Source organism: Pristiophorus japonicus, chromosome 10 (assembly GCF_044704955.1).
Source record: "Pristiophorus japonicus isolate sPriJap1 chromosome 10, sPriJap1.hap1, whole genome shotgun sequence".
Taxonomy (NCBI): domain Eukaryota; kingdom Metazoa; phylum Chordata; class Chondrichthyes; family Pristiophoridae; genus Pristiophorus; species Pristiophorus japonicus.
In genome coordinates this window covers 155,419,108-155,439,206 of record NC_091986.1, presented here as the reverse complement: position 1 = coordinate 155,439,206, position 20,099 = coordinate 155,419,108, and the positions used below count along the sequence as shown (strand labels likewise).

Genomic DNA, 20,099 nt, shown 5'->3' with positions numbered 1-20,099 from the left:
TTAGGGTAATAAAAATCCCCATAATTATCAGCTTCCTTTCCCATGTATCTTTTTCAGTTGATCAGATAACTCCAAACCTATTTTTATGTAATCAAATAACTTCATATCAATTTCTTTCTCTTGCCCTATTAACTTGTTACAATACCCAATTATTCGTTTATTTCTGTTGGTGATACAGATTTTCACCGAGATCAATTCAGACTTCCATCAGTTCAAAGCTAAATGAACTCTTTTGTTAACTTCAGCACATTCCCTGACTACCAAATACATTTCCTTCACCCCATACATGAATTTCAAACCCGTCTATGTGGAATTCATGTCCACTATGCATTTTAATCAGTCTGGAAATTGTTCATTGCAATATCTGTGGGGGATTATGGTTTGTATTGGTATGTAGTTAGGACAGAGAAGGTAGGCTAGTTAATTATACCGTATCATATTAAGTAACCCTTATTTCATATGTTAGTATGAAGAAAATTTAATTTGGAAGTATTATAATAATTTGTGGCGTCCTGACGTCATGAAAGGTCTTGCACAAATGCAAGTTATTTCTTTCTACAATTCCTATCAACTACTAATTTGTTGTTTACCTCCTCTGACCTGACAACACATTGATACACTGTTACAAAACATAATTCTCCATAGATATTGCAATCTCTAGATAGTTGTTATATGGGGTGGGTCTGTTTAATTATACTAGCTTCTGTCTTCCTGGCCGGTGTAACATTCTAATTGATCCTTGCTGATTGACCTTCTGTTCCAGACACATTTGCTTCCATTTCATATCAAATATTTTTTTTAGACATAAAGGGGCCATAAATCCACACCCATTCTGGTGTACTCCTGCTATAGCTTCAACGGACATCTGACAGAACAGTTGTAAACTGGGCCAGGATCCAAGTACACCACATTCACGCCTTGAGCTCCAATTTTGGTTTGTATTATGGGCTGGAATTTCTGCCCGCCCACACATGTCCAGCAGCATAAGAGGGGTAGGGGCCGGGGTGGGACCATCCTATGTTTGGGAGTTCCTACAATATAGGACCTCAAAGGAACCAGACGTATCCTTGGTACGAGCTCCAATCCAGCCACTTGTGTCGTAATATTTGGCTTTCTTGGCAGGCAGATGCCCCAGATTTGTTTCCCCCCCCTGCATGGCACAAAGGACCACCAGTGGGATGTAAGTAAGGGAACATCCCACTGACCCTAGAAGGTCTGCCCGAGTCAGTAGTGGAGGTTCCCAGCTGGTATGTCCCCACACTCACTCCAGAATGCAGCCACTGTGGATTTCCAGTCCCATAGTCTAAGAATCTCAATCAATCTCTCTCTCCCTCTCTTTCTCTATCTCTCTCTCTCTTTCTCCTCTCCTCTACTCTCCTCTCTCTCTCTTCCCCCATACATTTCACATGGAATATGTCCTTAAATACTAACTGGTGTTCCATTATGTTCCAGAGCATTTCCTTTGAAGAATTCAGGGCTTTTTGCCGTTTTATGAATCATCTTGAGGATTTTGCTTTCACCATGAATATGTTCACTGCAGCCAATCGTCCTGTTGGAATCGGTATGTATGTGCAACATTTCAGATTCTGAAATCAGAAAGACATTTTGAGTGATAATGAATTTTTCATTCCAACAGTAACAAAAATGAAAGAATGTGCTGGCTTTGGGTCATCTCAAGTCACATGAGATCCAAATTACCGTTCTGATCATTTATGTTGAATTTACCCGCTCTGATCATTCCACTTTCTTTATCTTGCTGTCCTAAATATGCAATAATACTTCCTCCAGTATCTTGCCCCAGTGAGACATTTTTTAGCTGTAGCCCTGGTCAATAACCAAGATGAGAAACTTCTTGACTCAGAGAATTGTGAACCTGTGGAATTCTCTACCACAGAAAGTTGTTGAGGCCAGTTCATTAGATATATTCAAAAGGGAGTTAGATGTGGCCCTTACGGCTAAAGGGATCAAGGAGAGAAAGCAGGAATGGGGTACTGAGGGAATGATCAGCCATGATCTTATTGAATGGTGGTGCAGGCTCGAAGGGCCGAAAGACCTACTCCTGCACCTATTTTCTATGTTTCTATGTTACATATGCGGGGAATGTTTCCAATGATATTGGAACAACTCTGTGTAAATTTTATGTATGTTTTTCATATTAAATTTAGGGCACTTCAAGAGAGCTGTTAAAATTGCAACAGGGCAAGAACTGTCAGATAATGTTCTTGACACTGTCTTCAAGATCTTTGATGTAGATGGAGATGGATGTCTGAGCAAACCAGAATTCCTTGGAGTGATTATGACCAGGCTCCATCGTGGCTTGAAGGTAATATTAAAGTTCTAAATAAGGTTGCTGCATTTTCCAAACCAATGGACAGAAATACAAATGATGCAATATTATCCATAACTTCACATTTTACAGACCTGGTATCCACAGCTTTTTGGGGAAGATTTCCACTATCCTCTTTGTGGAAAAAGGTGTTTCCTGCTTTCACTCCGAAATGCCCTCACTCTGATTATTTTAAGATTATGCCCCCCTGTTCTGTATTACCCCACCAGAAGAAAAAGTGTCTCCATATGTACTCTAACAAATCCCCTTAATCATTTTAAATATCTCAATTAGATCACTGCTCAACCTTCTAAACTCAAGGAAATGCAAGCCAAGTTCATGCAACTTGACCTCATAATTTAATCTTGGTGAATCTGCTGTACCTTTTCCAAGGCCAATATATATTTTCTGAGATTACTGAACACAGTACTCCAGATGGGGTCTGACCAAGGCTCTGTACAACTGAAGCATCATTTCCTCAATGATCTGGAATCAATTATCTGGTGTAAATTTGATGATTAGCTGTACAACAGTAACCTAGTAAACAGCAGACTATATGGTTTCAGAAGGGGTAGATCCTGCCTGGCCAATCTCCTGGCTTCTTTGAGGAAGTGAAAACCCAAAAACATGGTGAACCTAGACATCCAAAAGCCATTTGACAAAGCTCAATATGAAAGACTACTAGTTAAACTCAAAGCTGTGGGGATCCAGGTTAAAACTTGTGAATACATAGAATTACATAGAATGTACAGCACAGAAACATGCCAGTGTTTGTGCTCCACACGAGCCTTCTCCCACTCTACTTCATCTAACCCGATCAACATATCCTTGTATTCCTTTCTCTCATGTTTATCTAGCTTTCCCTTAAATGTATCTATGATAGTCACATCAACTACTTCTGGTAGTGAGTTCCACATTCTAACTACTCCCTGAGTTAAAATATTTCTCCTGAATTCATTATTGGATTTATTATATCTTATATTTATGGCCCCTAGTTTTGATCTCCCCCACAAGTGAAAACATTTTCTCTACGTCCACCCTATCAAAGCCTTTCAGAAACTTAAAGACCTCTATCAGGTGAACCCTCAGGCTTCTCTTTTCTGGAGTAAAGAGTCGCAGCCTGTTCAATCTTTCCTGGTCTGAATAAGTTCAGAATAAAAAATTGGCTGAAGAGTCAAAAACAATAGATGCGTGTTAGTTATGTCAGAGTAGGATGCCCCAGAGCTCTGTGTTGTGACCACTAATGTTTCCAATTTACCATTTGATTCAGAAATTCAATGCAAATTAGTTAAATTTTAAGTTAATACTGAACTAGAAGGAGCAGTGGCAGCCCAGAAATTACAGAGTGAGTTGAACCATCTATGAATGTAGGCAAAACAATAGCATAGGGAATTTAATGTAAATGAGTGTAAAGTAGACCAGTACAGAGCAGTAATCAACAAAGCCAATAGAATGTTGAACTGCATAGCCATACAAGTCAAAGGAAGTCTTGATTCAACTTGTACACTGTTCTGGTTATACTGCACCTGAGTTTGTATCCAGTTTTGGTCGCCAAGACATGAGGGAGATATTCAAGCGGTAGAAGCAATGCAGAGAAGTGCCACGAAGTTGATCCCTTGTCTCAGGTCTGAAAATTTGGGCTTTTCAATGATCTTACAGCACTGTGTGAAATAGTTAAGGAAATGGGAAAGGTATCCAGAATATTACTTTAGATTAAATTGTGAGAGAAGGACAAGGGGACACAGGTTTGAACTCATAAAAGGTAAAGTTAAGAATAATATCAGAAAGTTCTTCTCGCAAAGAGTGATCAACACATAGAAATGGACTTTACATGGGATATATGACACAGAAACTGGCCCTTCGGCCCAACCAGTCCATGCCGGCGTTTATGCTCCACTCGAGCTTCCTCCTGTCTTCCTCGGATCATAATGTATCAGCAGCTTGTTAGAGCAAAGCAGATTAGTAGCTTTCTGAAAAGCTCTGTCTTGAGACGCACCCCAAACCCAGTTGTCGCCTTTTCTTAGCACCATGGCTCTAATAAAGTGCGCAATCTAAGTAGGAAATTACCAAAATAGTTGAGTAGACCAAGGAACGAACGCAGCTCCGTCACATTCTGAGGCTTGGGTGCATTTTTCATGGCCTTGGTTTTCGAGTCAGTAGGCCTGATGCCGTCAGCAGCAATTTTCCTCCTCAGGAATTCGACTTCTGGTGCCATGAAGACGCACTTCGAACGTTTCAGTCTGAGTCCCACATTGTCCAGAAATACATAAAATAGGTGCAGGAATAGGCCATTCGGCCCTTCGAGCCTGCACCACCATTCAATAAGATCATGGCTGATCATTCCCTCAGTACCCCTTTCCTGCTTTCTCTCCATACCCCTTGATCCCCTTAGCCATAAGGGCCATATCTAACTCCCTCTTGAATATATCCAATGAACTGGCATCAACAACTCTCTGCGGCAGAGAATTCCACAGGTTAACAACTCTCTGAGTGAAGAAGTTTCTCCTCATCTCAGTCCTAAATGGCCTACCCCTTATCCTGTGTCCCCTGGTTCTGGACTTCCCCAACATCGTGAACATTCTACCCGCATCTAACCTGTCCCGTCCCGTCAGAATCTTATATATTTCTATGAGATCCCCTCTCATCCTTCTAAACTCCAGTGTATAAAGGCCCAGTTGATCCAGTCTCTCCTCATATGACAGTCCTGCCATTCTGGGAATCAGTCTGGTGAACCTTCGCTGCACTCCCTCAATAGCAAGAACGTCCTTCCTCAGATTAGGAGACCAAAACTGAACACAATATTCCAAGTGAGGCCTCATCAAGGCCTTGTACAACTGCAGTAAGACCTCCCTGCTCCTATACTCAAATCCCCTAGCTATGTAGGGCAACTCTTCACCGCCTGCTGTACCTGTATGCCAACTTTCAATGACTGATGAACCATGACACCCAGGTCTCGTTGCACCTCCCCTTTTCCTAATCTGTCGCCATTCAGATAATATTCTGTCTTCGCGTTTTTGCCCCCAAAATGGATAACCTCACATTTATCCACATTATTCTGCATCTGCCATGCATTTGCCCACACACCTAACCTGTCCAAGTCATCCTGCAGCCTCTTAGCGTTCCCCTCACAGCTCACACCGCCACCCAGTTTAGGGTCATCTGCAAACTTGGAGATGTTACATTCAATTCCTTCATCTAAATCATTGATGCATATTGTAAAGAGCTGAGGTCCCAGCACTGAGCCCTGCGGCAATCCACTAGTCACTGCCTACCATCCTGAAAAGGACCCGTTTATCGCGAATCTCTGCTTCCTGTCTGCCAACCAGTTCTCTATCCACGTCAGGAGATTACCTCCAATACCATGTGCATTGATTTTGCACACCAATCTCTTGTGTGGGACCTTGTCAAAAGCCTTTTGAAAGTCCAAATACACCACATTCACTGGTTCTTCCTTGTCCACTCTACTAGTTACATCCTCAAAAAATTCCAGATTTGTCAAGCATGATTTCCCTTTCATAAATCCATGCTGACTTGGACTGATCCTGTCACTGCTTTCCAAATGCACTGTTATTTCATCCTTAATAATTGATTCCAACATTTTCACCACTACTGATGTCAGGCTAACCGGTCTATAATTACCCGCTTTCTCTCTCCCTCCCTTTTTAAAAAGTGGTGTTACATTAGCTACCCTCCAGTCCATAGGAACTGATCCAGAGTCGCTAAACTGTTGGAAAATGATCACCAATGCATCCACTATTTCTAGGGCCACTTCCTTAAGTACTATGGGATGCAGACTATCAGATCCCGGGGATTTATCGGCCTTCAATCCCATCAATTTCCCGAACACAATTTCCCATCTAATAAGGATATCCTTCAGTTCCTCCTTCTCACTACACCTCGGTCCCCTAGTACTTCCGGAAGGTTATTTGTGTCTTCCTTCATGAAGACAGAACCAAAAATATTTGTTCAATTGGTCTGCCATTTCTTTGTTCCCCATTATAAATTCACCTGAATCCGACTGCAAGGGACCTACATTTGTCTTCACTAATCTTTTTCTCTTCACATGTCTATAGAAGCTTTTGCAGTCAGTTTTTATGTTCCCGGCAAGCTTCTTCTCGTACTCTATTTTCCCCCTCTTAATTAAACCTTTTGTCCTCCTCTGCTGAATTCTAAATTTCTCCCAGTCGTCAGGTTTGTTGCATTTTCTGGCCAATTGATATGCCTCTTCCTTGGATTTAACACTATCCTTAATTTCCCTTGTTAGCCACGGTTGAGCCACCTTCTCAGTTTTATTTTTACTCCAGTCAGGGATGTACAATTCCTGAAGTTCATCCATGTGATCTTTAAATGTTTGCCATTGCCGATCCGCCGTCAACTCTTTAAGTATCATTTGCCAGTCTATTCTAGCCAATTCATGCCTCAAACCATCAAAGTTACCTTTCCTCAAGTTCAGGACCTTAGTTTCTGAATGAACTGTGTCACTCTCCATCTTAATAATGAATTCTACCATGTTATTATCACTCTTCCCCAAGGGGCCTCACACAACAAGATTGCTAATTAGTCCTTTCTCATTACACATCACCCAGTCTAGGATGGCCAGCTCCCTAGTTGGTTCCTCGACATATTGGTCTAGAAAACCATCCCTAATACACTCTAGGAAATCCTCCTCCACCGCATTGCTACCAGTTTGGTTATCCCAATCAATATGTAGATTAAAGTCACCCATGATAACTGCTGTACCGTTATTGCATGCATCCCTAATTTCTTGTTTGATGCTGTCCGCAACCTTACTACTACTTTTTGGTGGTCTGTACACAACTCCCACTAGCGTTTTCTGCCCCTTGGTATTCCGTAGCTCCATCCATACTGATTCCACATCATTCAAGCTAATGTCCTTCCTTACTATTGCATTAATTTCTTCTTTAACCAACAATGCCACCCCACCTCCTTTTCCTTTCTGTCTATCCTTCCTAAATGTTGAATACCCCTGGATGTTGAGTTCCCAGCCTTCGTCACCCTGGAGCCATGTCTCCATGATGCCAATTACATCATACCCGTTAACTGCTATCTGCGCAGTTAATTCGTCCACCTTATTCCGAATACTCCTCGCATTGAGGCACAGAGCCTTCAGGCTTGTCTTTCTAACACACTTTGCCCCTTTAGAATTTTGCTGTAATGTGGCCCTTTTTGCTTTATGCCTTAGGTTTCTCTGCCCTCCACTTTTACTTTTCTTCTTTCTATCTTTTGCTTCTGCCCCCATTCTACTTCCCCCTGTCTCGCTGCATAGGTTCCCATTCCCCTGCCATATTAGTTTAACTCCTCCCCAACAGCATTAGCAAACACACCCCCTGGGACATTAGTTCCGGTCCTGCCCAGGTGCAGACCGTACGGTTTGTACTGGTCCCACCTCCCCCAGAACCGGTTCCAATATCCCAGGAATTTGAATCCCTCCTTTCTGCACCACTCCTCAAGCCACGCATTCATCTGAGCTATCCTGCAATTCCTACTCTGACTCGCACGTGGCACTGGTAGCAATCCTGAGATTACTACTTTTGAGGTCCTACTTTTTAATTTAGCTCCTAGCTCCCTAAATTCGTCTTGTAGGACCTCATCCCGTTTTGTACCTATATTGTTGGCACCTATATGCACCACGACAACTGGCTGTTCACCTTCCCTTTTCAGAATGCCCTGCACCCGCTCCGAGACATCCTTGACCCTTGCACCAGGGAGGCAACATACCATCCTGGAGTCTCGGTTGCGGCCGCAGAAACGCCTATCTATTCCCCTTACAATTGAATCCCCTATCACTATAGCTCTCCCACTCTTTTTTTCCTGCCCTCCTGTGCAGCAGAGCCACCTACGGTGCCATGAACTTGGCTGCTGCTGCCCTCCCCTGATGAATCATCCCCCTCAACAGTACCCAAAGCGGTGTATCTGTTTTGCAAAGGGATGACCGCAGGGGACCCCTGCACTACCTTCCTTGCACTGCTCTTCCTGTTGGTCATCCGTTCCCTATCTGGCTGTGTACCCTTTACCTGCGGTAAGACCAACTCACTAAACGCCCTAGTCACGTCATTCTCAGCATCGTGGATGCTCCAGAATGAATCCACCCACAACTCCAGTGCCGCAATGCGGTCCGTCAGGAGCTGCAGGCGGATACACTTCCCGCACACATAGTCGTCAGGTACACCGGAAGCGTCCCTTACTTCCCACATAGTACAGGAGGTCCGAGCTGTCCTGCCATGACTTAACCCTTAGGTAATCTTAATTTGGCAACAACAATGCTAAAGGTTACTGATATAGAAAAGAAAAAGAAAAACTACTTACCAATCACTAGCCAATCACTTACCCCCTTGGCTGTGACGTCACCTTTCGATTTCTTTCTACTTCTTTTTTGCCTTCTCACCCTGCTGTAGCTGCACCGGCTAGCCTCATGAACTCCTGCCGGGCCTTTATAGGCCTCCCCACGCTCGCCTCTCCGACGCTGCTCGGACTGCCGCCTCCTGCCGACATTGGGCCTTTATAGGCCTCCCCGCGCTCACCTCTCCGACGCTGCTCGGACTGCCGTCTCCTGCCGACATTCGGCCTTTATAGGCCTCCCCGCGCTCACCTCTCCGACGCTGCTCGGACTGCCGCCTCCTGCCGACATTGGGCCTTTATAGGCCTCCCCACGCTTGCCTCACCGACGCTGCTCGGACTCCTGCCGACGTTGGGCCTTTATAGGCCTCCCCGCGCTCGCCTGTCCGATGCTGCTCGGACTGCCGCCTCACGCCGATATTGTGCCTTTATAGGCATCCCCACGCTCGCCTCTCCGACGATGTAGAACCTCTTCCAGGTTGTTCAGATGTTCCGCGGTGTCACGACCTGTGACCAGGATGTCATCTTGGAACACGACGGCTCTAGGGACGGACTTCAGTAGACTCTCCATGTTCCTCTGAAATATGGCTGCAGCCAAGCGAATTCCGAAAGGACACCTGTTGTAGATAAACAGTCCTTTATGAGTGTTGATGCACATAAGTTTCTTCGACGTCTCGACCAGCTCCTGTGTCATGTAGGCCAACGTCAGATCCAGTTTAGTGAACGACTTCCCCCCGGCTAGCGTTGCAAACAGGTCATCAGCCTTTGGTAACGGGTATTGATCCTGTTTCGAAATTCGGTTGATCGTAACTTTGTAGTCTCCAGAAATCCTGACATTCTTTAACACAGGAACAATGGGGCTGGCCCATTCGTTAAATTCGACCGGTGATATGACCCCTTCAAGCTAGAGTCTGTCCAGTTCGATTTCGACCTTCTCCCTCATCATGTACGGAACCGCCTGAGCTTTATGATGGACGAGTCTTGCATCCGAGTTCACGTGGATCTGCACCATGGCTCCCGTGAATTTGCCGATGTCTGGTTCAAACAACGAGGGGAACTTGCTCAACACTTGAGCACATGGAGTATCATCCTCCGAAGACAACGCTTTGATATCGTTCCAATTCCATTCGATTTTTTTTTAGCAAATTCCTACCGAACAGCGTTGGACCATTGCCTGGAACAATCCATAACGGTAAATCATGAACCGCACCATCATACGACACCTTGACTACTGCACTGCCAATCACCGTTATGAGTTCTTTGGTGTACGTACGCAACTTTGCATTGATTGGACTCAGCTTAGGCCTCTCACAGCCTTAGTATCCCACAGCTTGTCGAATATTCTCTGGCTCATTATTGATTGATTCGTACCCGTGTCCAATTCCATCGGTACCAGCACACCGTTAAGTTTCACATTAATCATTATCGGTTGGCACTTTGTTAGGAACGAATACAGCCCATACACATCCTCCTCTGTTATCTCGCATTGCAAATCCAGATCCGCGCTATACTGGTCATCATCCTCCACGTGGTGTGTCGCAGCACGCTTGTGCAGTTGCGGACACGTGCGCTGGAGATGCCCCCGTCTCGAACAGCCTTTACAAATGTACTGTTTAAACTGACACTGTTGAGGCCGGTGATTGCCTCCACAGCGCCAACACGGCGAAATTGGATTCATTCCCGTTGGTGAACTTTGGGCAGCCACAGGTTTCGCATAAGTAGTCGAGTAGGCCCTGCCGTATGCAGCTCTGCCAAATGACGATACGATCTTGTTTACAGTACTTACCGAGTTCCGATTTTCCGATAATATCTGCTTTAAGTGTTTGTCCGTCGTCATGCATGCCTGGATAATCGTGATGGTCTTGCTGAAGTCCAGCGTTTCCGCCGCCAGTAGCTTACGCAGGATCACCTCGTGGTTGATGCCGATTACAAAGAAGTCCCGCAGCATGTCCCCCAATGCGTTTTCGAACTTACACAGTACAGCTAGATGTCTTAGGTCGGCAACGAATTCCGACACATCCTGGCCCTCAGAACGAACGTACTTGTAGAATCGATAGCGTGAGATGATGATGCCGCCTTCTATTTTGAGATGGTCACGTACCAGAGCACACAATTCCTCATAGTCCTTGTCCGTTGGACTTGCAGGCGAGAAGATTCTTTGAGTCCATAGATTTTCGGACCGCAAACCGTGAGGAAGACCGCCCTGCGCCTAACTGCATCAGTGGGTTTCTCCATTTTGTTTACCACGAAGTACTGCTCCAGGCAAGCTACAAAATCTGTCCAGTCCTCTCCCTCCACGAATCTCTCCAGAATTCCAATTGTGCTCATTTTTGCATGCGAAGGTTCTTAAGTTACCTCGTCGCCAAATGTTATGTATGTAATAACTCGATAGTTTACTGAATACTGTAAACTAACACAGGTACAACCCTGGCTCTGCTTTATTAGGGCCCAAAGTGATTACATTACATGATGGCTTGTCTTTTATACCTGCGCTGCACACACATGTGTACAGCCCAATGACCTCCGATAGTCGCACCACCTGGTGGCTAGTAACCCCAAGCATACATACATGACAATTTACTTCAACCACTCCCTGTGGTTGCAACTTCCACATTCTCACCACTCTTTGGGTAAAGACATTTCTGAATTCCCTATTGGATTTCTTGGTGACTATCTTATATTGATGGCCTCTAGTTATGCTCTTCTCCACAAGTGGAAACATTCTCTCTGTATCCACTCTAACAAAACCTTTCATAATTTTAAAGACCTCTATTAGGTCACCCCTCAGCCTTCATTTTTCAAGAGAAAAGAGACCCTCGCATTTCTGGTAGCATCCTGTAAATCTTCTCTGCACCCTCTCCAGTGCCTCAAAATCCTTTAGACAGATCCTATGCATCCACGCAGGAAGGACATTCGCGGGGCAGAGATTGGGCTATTTGCCCAACTCTTGCCCAACGAATGTCCTTCAAACTCTTACGCCTGGTAAAAGCAGGCGTAGAGCCTACTTTTACCAGTGTAAGACTTTTAAAACATAGAAAAATTATATTTAATCACTCATTTTTAGATTTAAAAACCCTGTCCATTAAGGTAAGTTTATTTTTAACCCTATTAAAATACATTAGAAACATTTTTTTTTTAAATAATAAATTTTCTAAAACATTTAATTACATTCAATTTCAATTCATTTTAAATATGTGATGTGTTTTTTTTTATATTTATTGTGCTGTGTTTCTTGTTTTGGGGGTGGTGGGGGAGTTCTCATTGATAGTAATGGGAGCTCGCACAGAGTTCCCATTATTATCAATGAGTATACTAGATAGTCATTGGTGGTCCAGGCTCACGTGATTCCAGCATATGCGTTCGTACATGGAAGACATCTTCCCATATGCTGCGCAGCAAATGAAGGCCTCTGTCCGGAATCCTCCATTCCTCCGGGACCACCAGGTATTTTCGTTGATATTTTTCGGGTCAGAGGCGTCCGTCTGAAGGAAGCCTCCAACTGCAATTTTCGACCCATTGTTCCTGCACTCTGTTAAACACTGTTTTAAATGTTTCCCATTGCTGTTCTACATTGTTTTTTTCTCAATATTGTTGCCCATTTTATTTTACCAAGTTCTATTCTCAGCCCCTCAAAATCAGCTTTTCTCCAATCTATTACCCTGGTAATCATCACACTTATGTCCTTCTCAATTATCATCTTAAAGCATATTATGGTCAACAGGCTCAAGGGGCCATATGGCCTATTCCTGCTCCTATTTCTTACATTCGTATGGTTACTATTGCTTAGGTGTTCCCCTACTTTTAATTCTCTTATCTGCTCTGATTCATTCCCCATTACTAGATCCAATAGCGAATCCTCCCTTGTTGGGCTTTTTACATATTGGGTTAGAAAGGAGTCCTGTACATGTTGTAGGAACTCCATTCCCTTATCCCCTTTACCTACCTCTTCTGTCCAATTAATATCAGGATAGTTGAAATCTCCCATGATTATTACTCTATGTATTTTACTAATTTCACTCATTTGTTTGCATATTTCTTCCTCCACCTCCCTTCCACTATTAGATGGTCTGTAGACTACACCTATTAGTGTGATTGATCCTTTATTATCTTTTATCTCTATCCATAGAGATTCTATTTTTGTCTTACGTGATAGCTGCATCACTTTTTTCTACCAGCATTATGTTATTCCCTAAGTAGTACAGCTACTCCACCTCACCTTTTTCCCTTCTATCTTTTCTATATATATTTAATTCCCGGTCCTGATTTTTCTGTAACCGCATCTCAGTAATCCCTACTATGTCTGGTTCCTCTCAATGCATGATTGCCTCCAGCTCCCCTGTTTTATTACGGACACTGTGTGCATTGCTGTACAGATAGTTCAACTAATTTTGAATGGGATTTCCTCTCTCTTTATGTTTAACCATGTTTTTAGACTCCTGTGCTATAACTCTATTTATATTTATTCACTTGCCATCGGTGTTCTCCCTTACTTTATTCTTTCCTATGCTCTCTTTTGCTGTTTTGCTTATATTTCGGCTGGTTACATTTCTTGTAGTTCGTTCCCCTATCTTACTAGTTTAAAGCCTTTGCCACCTCCCTACTTACCCTTTCTGCTAAGACATGGATCCCATCTCAGTTCAGGTGGAGTCTGTCCCATCGGTACAGCTCCTTCCTGTCCCAGAACTGGTGCCAATGTCCCATGAAAAGGAACCCCTTTTTTCCACACTAGCCCTTTAGCCACGTGTTAATTCTCCTGATCTGTTTGCTTCTATGCCAATTTGCACGTGGCTCGGACAATAATCCAGAGACTATTACCCTCGAAGTCCTGCTTTTTAATCTAGAGCCGAACTCCTGATACTCTTTCAGCAGGACCCCCTCCCTGTTCCCAGCTATATCGTTTATTCCAACGTGGACCACGACAACTGGATTTACCCTCTCCCTTTCCAAGTTCCTCTCCAGCCGCCATGAGAAATCCCTTACCCTGGCACCGGGTAGGCAACACACCCTTCGGGATTCTCGTTCTTGGCTGCAGAGGATGCAACCTATCTCCCTAATTATAGAGTCCCCTATCACTGCCACATTTCTATTCACTGCCCCCCGACCCCCCCAACACCTGTACAACCTTCTGAGCCACGGTGCCTTGGTTTGCATTGTGGCTGTCCTCCCTGCAGTCTTTCTCCTTGTCCTCACAGGTAGAAAGTACATTGTATCTTTTGGTCAGGACCAGTGTCTGCGGGACCTCCTTCTCAACCGCTCTTAAATCCCCGCTACCCGTCTCCCCAGCAGTCACACCCTCCCTTTCCTGAACCTGTGCTTTCCTCTGGGGTGTGACTGTATTCTGGATAAAACCGTCCAGAAATTCCTCCCCCTCCCTTATGTGTCGGAGTGTCTCCAACTCACATTCCAGCTCAATGACTGAGCCGGAGAGATTTGAGATGGAGACATCTCCTGCAAATGTGTTTGCTCGGGACAGTCTCACTGTCCACAAACCCCCACATACTGCAGTCCAGACATACAACCTGCTCTGCCATATCCTAGTCTAGCCTTATTTTTTTAAATTTAATTAGTTAAAGTCTTTATTCAATGATTATTTATAGTTATATTAATTAGTTTAACTAATTACGCTATAAGTTTAATACAGTACTTTATAGTTTCCTGCACCTAGTTTAAACTACAGGTTAGTGAGAGAAGAGAGAGAAAAAACCCTTAATGCTCACCAACCTGCTGTCCTTGTTTTTTGGGGAAATTGTCAAAGGTTCCGCTGCTGCTGATACTTCCTCCAATTAGGTCCTCCCTATTCTTTATCTGAATTCCCACTCTTTACAAGTTCCCAAATAAAACACTCTGTTTAAGTGCACTCTGGTTAAGACGGATCACTTTAAGATAGAGTAGTGGAGATGAAAGCCTTGGAATCATTTAAGAAACTATTAGATGCTGCAATGGGGGTGCTGTAGGGTCTTTCTTGATAGATGGATGAATTAAGGTGGAATGAATGGCTTTTCTGATCTTGTAATCACTGAGGAAGCTCACATGACTTTGATTGGATGTTAGTACTTGTGATATGAAGTTTATTTTGTTCAGAAATATTAGTTCCTGTTTAAGCCACTTAAAGTTCTGACATATAGAGGAGCCCATGCAACAACTTTTGTATATCAGTAAGGAACAGTGTTCTAATTTAATCAGAAAGGCATTAATTAATGAGGCTGAAAGGGTAGCCTTCAATTATTAAATGTTATATGAGAAATAAAATGGATGGTTCCCAATCAGGGTAACCCAGTAGCACAGCACAATAATGTTCACAAACCTAGTGCTATGGACATGTATGAGACAAGGCTTCCCCATAAGCTTCACACTGTTTCATATTGCAATACTGATCTGTCTGGAAAGAGTGCGTCTTCCCACTATTTTTATCAGAATGTCGGAGTCAGGGGAAGGTGGGCCTCACAGAGCAATAAGGTGGCAAATTTATATATTTAAAAAATATAGGATGTATGTGAAAAGGTGGCAGGCAAATAATATTTGATAGTTTTACATCCATTGGATAGTATTTATATCACAGGTTTTATAAAAAATATTGAATAGTAATCTAAAACTATGCAAAATGGTTTAAACTGGGACAGAATGGCCCAGGTAGATTTATGACAGAAAACAACAACCGTGTCTGTTTACAGAAACTTAGACTCATTACTTTGGTTTCAACAGGCACCAACACAACATGGTTTCAAGGGCTATTTTAAATGTGTGAAGAAAGAGACTATTGTTGGAGTTCATGAAGCCTGGAAGCAGTCTGGAAGAAGCCCCTGTTAATGCTACTGAGCATAAGGTAGTTCTATATAAAATAATCCAATACCATACATGAGAGCTTGCTTATTGAGGAAGCTTGTCACAGTGGATTTAAAAAGAGCTACAGAATATCTAGGGTTCCTAGAAAGTGTCCAGAGTTTAATAAAATATCATAAATATATCTTTTTTACATACATAAACTGTGTTTACAGAAAAATAAAGCAACATTGTCTTCATGAAAATGTATTTGGCAAGTCTTTTCTCATTTGTTTACAAACGTAGAATATAATAATGTAGATCACTTCGAAACATATCATTGTGTCACTTATATGTGAAATATTTGTGATGAAGATGGTACATGGTGTTTCTGGCTCTTTTCGTTCTTCAAATAATATCCAGCACTTTTTCATGAAGGCAATGCACTTTAAATAAAATTAGACCAGTTCTTTTGTGTTTTTTTTAGTTATTCATATATAATGGGGATGGTAATTGTATCCGTTTATTAAGAAATACTCATTTAAAAAAAACAGTAAATATTTAATCTGTGCAACTTCAATGTAAGGCATGAAATATTGAATGTTTATTCAATTTATGTTGTACAACTGTGCTTTAAGAATCTCAGACAAAAAATTACCTAAAAAAATTAATGAATTTAGTTTTAAAAAATCAATTAGTCTAATGTAAAATTCTACAATACATTATAAAATTGAAGGTAATTTTCGCACATGGTGCATCTATTGTGGGGATCACGAGGCAATTATTCTTCACCCCTATTTACTTTTTAGATGTTGGATAAAAGAGCCCTTTGATTTTGTTATTCATATTTGAATATTTAAGGAATTATTTTCTCAAAATCTGGAATCTCTTAAATCTGCACTGTTTCTTTTGCACCAATAAAGTTTAGCTTGTGAAATCTGTTTTAATTTATTATGTGTCAGAACATGCATGACCAGTACAAGCCTTTTCTTAGCACACCAAGGGAGCAACAAACATTCCTTTTATCCAACTGTTATTGAAATATTTGCTGTAATCATGATGGTATGCAACTACATGATGTGTAATTGCCAAACTTAAGTCACGGAATCATCTAAATATTAGCTGAGGCAAGTCTGTAAATGAGAACATTAAGCTTGTTTGGGACTATGTTTATTTCACAGTAGATTATCCTGATCCTGTACAGATGGCGTGTAATGCATGCTAGCTATACTGCACCTGTTTACAATGAGTGCTGGCTAGTATTTTTGTAAACAGTCATGGATCTTGGCTATCTACATGCAGACGGAATTCTGTTTATATTTAGTGCTTTTCCTGCTTTTCTCAGAACAGATCCAATGTAGCATTACATAATGATTGGTTCTGAAAAGCAGTGACCTCAGTCTAAACTATTTCCACAATCCAGTAGTTTTTCTGTTAAATTGCAGAGAAAGAAATTAATATTTGAGTGAGTTGAATCCCACAGTAGGGCAATGCTTTTCTGTATTAGTTGCAGATAGTAACATAGATGATTCAAGAACTAAAGTGCTAAATAAGAACTTGGTTCAACAACACTTCAGCTTGACATTCCAATCAATAAAAGTTCAAACTAGTTCAGTTGGTCAATTGCTTCCAATTGGAATTATCAGGAGTGCTAGCCTTCCTCTAGAACAACCTGTAGGAAAAATACATGACTCTGAATCCTTTAAACAATATGTGCCTGTAACTGATGGACAGTTTATTGAAAGCAAGGCTTTATGAATTGGATTAGTAACTGATTTAGTACCTGGCTTTTTTTTTGGCATCATCTATATCTACAAACATGTGAAATGATTCTAAATTTGACACAATTTAATCTAGTCAGAAGGGATGAAACTATTTAAATTAGATTGTTTTGGTTGTCATAAAATAAAGACAAATTGTGTAAAAAATTGGATATTTGATTCAATTTTATTGCTAGAATTAATAGATATCTTCGAAAAACATAGAAACGTAGAAAATAGGTGCAGGAGTAGGCCATTCGTCCCTTCAAGCCTGCACCACCATTCAATATGATCATGGCTGATCATGCAACTTCAGCACCTCATTCCTGCTTTCTCTCCATACCCCTTGATCCCTTTAGCCGTAAGGGCCACATCTAACTCCCTTTTGAATATATCTAATGAACTGGCCTCAACAACTTTCTGTGGTAGAGAATTTCACAGGTTCACAATTCTCTGAGTGAAGAAGTTTCTCCTCATCTCGGTCCTAAATGGCTTATCCCATAGCCTTAGACTGTGACCCCTGGTTCTGGACTTCCCCACATCGGGAACATTCTTCCTGCATCTAACCTGTCCAATTCGTCAGAATTTTATGTGTTTCTATGAGATCCCCTCTCATTCTTCTAAGTTCCAATGAATATAAGCCTAGTCAATCCAGTTTTTCTTCATATGTCAGTCCTGCCATCCCGGGAATCAGTCTGGTGAACCTTCGCTGCGCTCCCTCAATAGCAAGAATGTCCTTCCTCAGATTAGGAGACCAAAACTGAACACAATATTCCAGGTGAGGCCTCACCAAGGCCCTGTACAACTGCAGTAAGACCTCCCTGCTCCTATACTCAAATCCCCTAGCTATGAAGGCCAACATACCATTTGCCTTCTTCACCGCCTGCTGTACCTGTATGCCAACTTTCAATGACTGATAAACCATGATACCCAGGTCTCGTTGCACCTCTCCTTTTCCTAATCTGTCACCATTCAGCTAATATTCTGCCTTCCTGTTTTTATCACCAAAGTGGATAACCTCAAATATATCTACATTATACTGCATCTGCCAAGCATTTGCCCACTCACTTAACCTGTCCAAGTCACCCTGCAGCCTCTTAGCATCCTCCTCACCCAGCTTAGTATCATTTGAAAACTTGGAGATAATACATTCAATTCCTTCGTCTAAATCATCAATGTATATTGTACATAGCTGGGTCCCAGCATTGAACCTTGCGGCACCCCACCAGTCACTGCCTGCCACTCTGAAAAGGCCCCGTTTATTCCTACACTCTGCTTCCTGTCTGCCAACCAATTCTCTATCCACGTCAGTACATTACCCCCAGTACCATGTGCTTTAATTTTGCACACTAATCTCTTGTGTGGGACCTTGTCAAAATTCTTTTGAAAGTCCAAATACACCACATCCACTGGTTCTCCCTTGTCCACTCTACTCGTTACATCCTCAAAAAAATTCTAGAAGATTTGTCAAACATGATTTCCCTTTCATAAATCCATGCTGACTTGGACCGATCCTGTCACTGCTTTCCAAATGCACTGCTATTACATCTTTAATAATTGATTCCAACATTTTCCCCACTACTGATGTCAGGCTAACTGGTCTATAATTCCCTGTTTTCTATCCCTCCTTTTTTTTAAAGTGGGTTACATTAACTACCCTCCAATCCATAGGAACTGATCCAGGGTCTATAGAATGTTGGAAAATGATCACCAATGCATCCACTATTTCTAGGGCCACTTCCTTAAGTACCCTGGGATGCAGACCATCATGTCCTAAGGATTTATCGGCCTTCAATCCCATCAATTTCCCCAACACAATTTCCTGACTAATTCGGATTTCCTTCAATTCTACAAGAACCGCACCCTCCGTGTGGGATGGAGAGAAGAAACCAGAAGAAACACATTTTCATCAGGAGAAGCAGTGAGCATCATCTCTGCACACACATCTTTTAAGATCACAGCCATGGTGTGAGGGGGTATTGTGTGTTCTCCCAACCAAATCTTAGGGGTTTTCAGGGGAGATTTTAGACGTGTATACTTTGCGATAGCGGCCTGTTTAGACGGGCCAGACTCTGTATTGTACTGCATTTGTTTGTTTTACACACCAGGGTGTGTGTGGTTTTACTGGGTGCAAGTGTGTGCTTTAACTTTAATAAAAGCATTGCCGGTTGAGACCAAGGTATTCGTCCCTGACTCATTCATCTGTTCAGTACAATAATCACTCGCAGCTCTAGAAGTATTTTAAAATGGGGGTGCATCGAAAACACCTAAGGGAAACCACTTACAATAGCCTTTTCTAATAGTCTGTTTATTGTCACTTTTTGCATGCAAATTTAGATGTGTGATGTACACATTTTGCTGCAATAAAATGCAATTTGACAGATTTTCCAAAAAGACCATGTAATTAAAATGTCTGTAAAAATTGATGTCACTGTGGGAAGTGAGTGGCTTAGACGGAACCAGATTGGAGGCACTTGAACAGCAAGTAGTAGAAGAAATAAGCATACAGTTGGGTGACAAAAATGTGTTCAGAAACTTTTGGAGAAAAGGGCTGGTTAAAGATAGGATGGGTAGGTTAGAGGATATTGGGATGGTCTTTTCAAAAGGAGCAGGTGATCATTTTACAAGCAGAGCAAGTATTTTCCAAAGAATGGGAAGGATTGGCAATTCAACAAGCATGGATCCAAGAATGAACAGGCTCGAGGGGCCATATCGCCTACTCCTCCTATTTCTTATGTAAGGAGAGTTGCATGTTCAGGAGCTTGATTGAAATGAATCAAGCAATCATGTGGTGGAGAAAGTGAATCTGATGAGAGCTCGGGTAGAGATGGAGAGAAGCTCTAAAGTTTGAGGGAAGTTAGGAAGAGAAGGGGGCAGAGGCTGCAAAATGGCCTCAG

General features: G+C 42.3%; 1 protein-coding gene across 1 annotated transcript in view; it reads left to right on the top strand.

Annotated features, from left to right (window-relative positions):
- micu2 (mitochondrial calcium uptake 2) overlaps positions 1-16,379 on the top strand; it is a 605,104-nt gene extending 588,725 nt beyond the window's left edge. Inside the window, exons 11-13 of the mRNA XM_070892202.1 lie at positions 1,453-1,561; positions 2,166-2,323; positions 15,386-16,379. Of these exons, the coding sequence (XP_070748303.1) occupies positions 1,453-1,561; positions 2,166-2,323; positions 15,386-15,490 (372 nt within the window). The 3' untranslated portion in view covers positions 15,491-16,379. The remainder of the gene's footprint in view (positions 1-1,452; positions 1,562-2,165; positions 2,324-15,385) is intronic.
- The last annotated feature ends 3,720 nt before the right edge of the window (positions 16,380-20,099 follow it).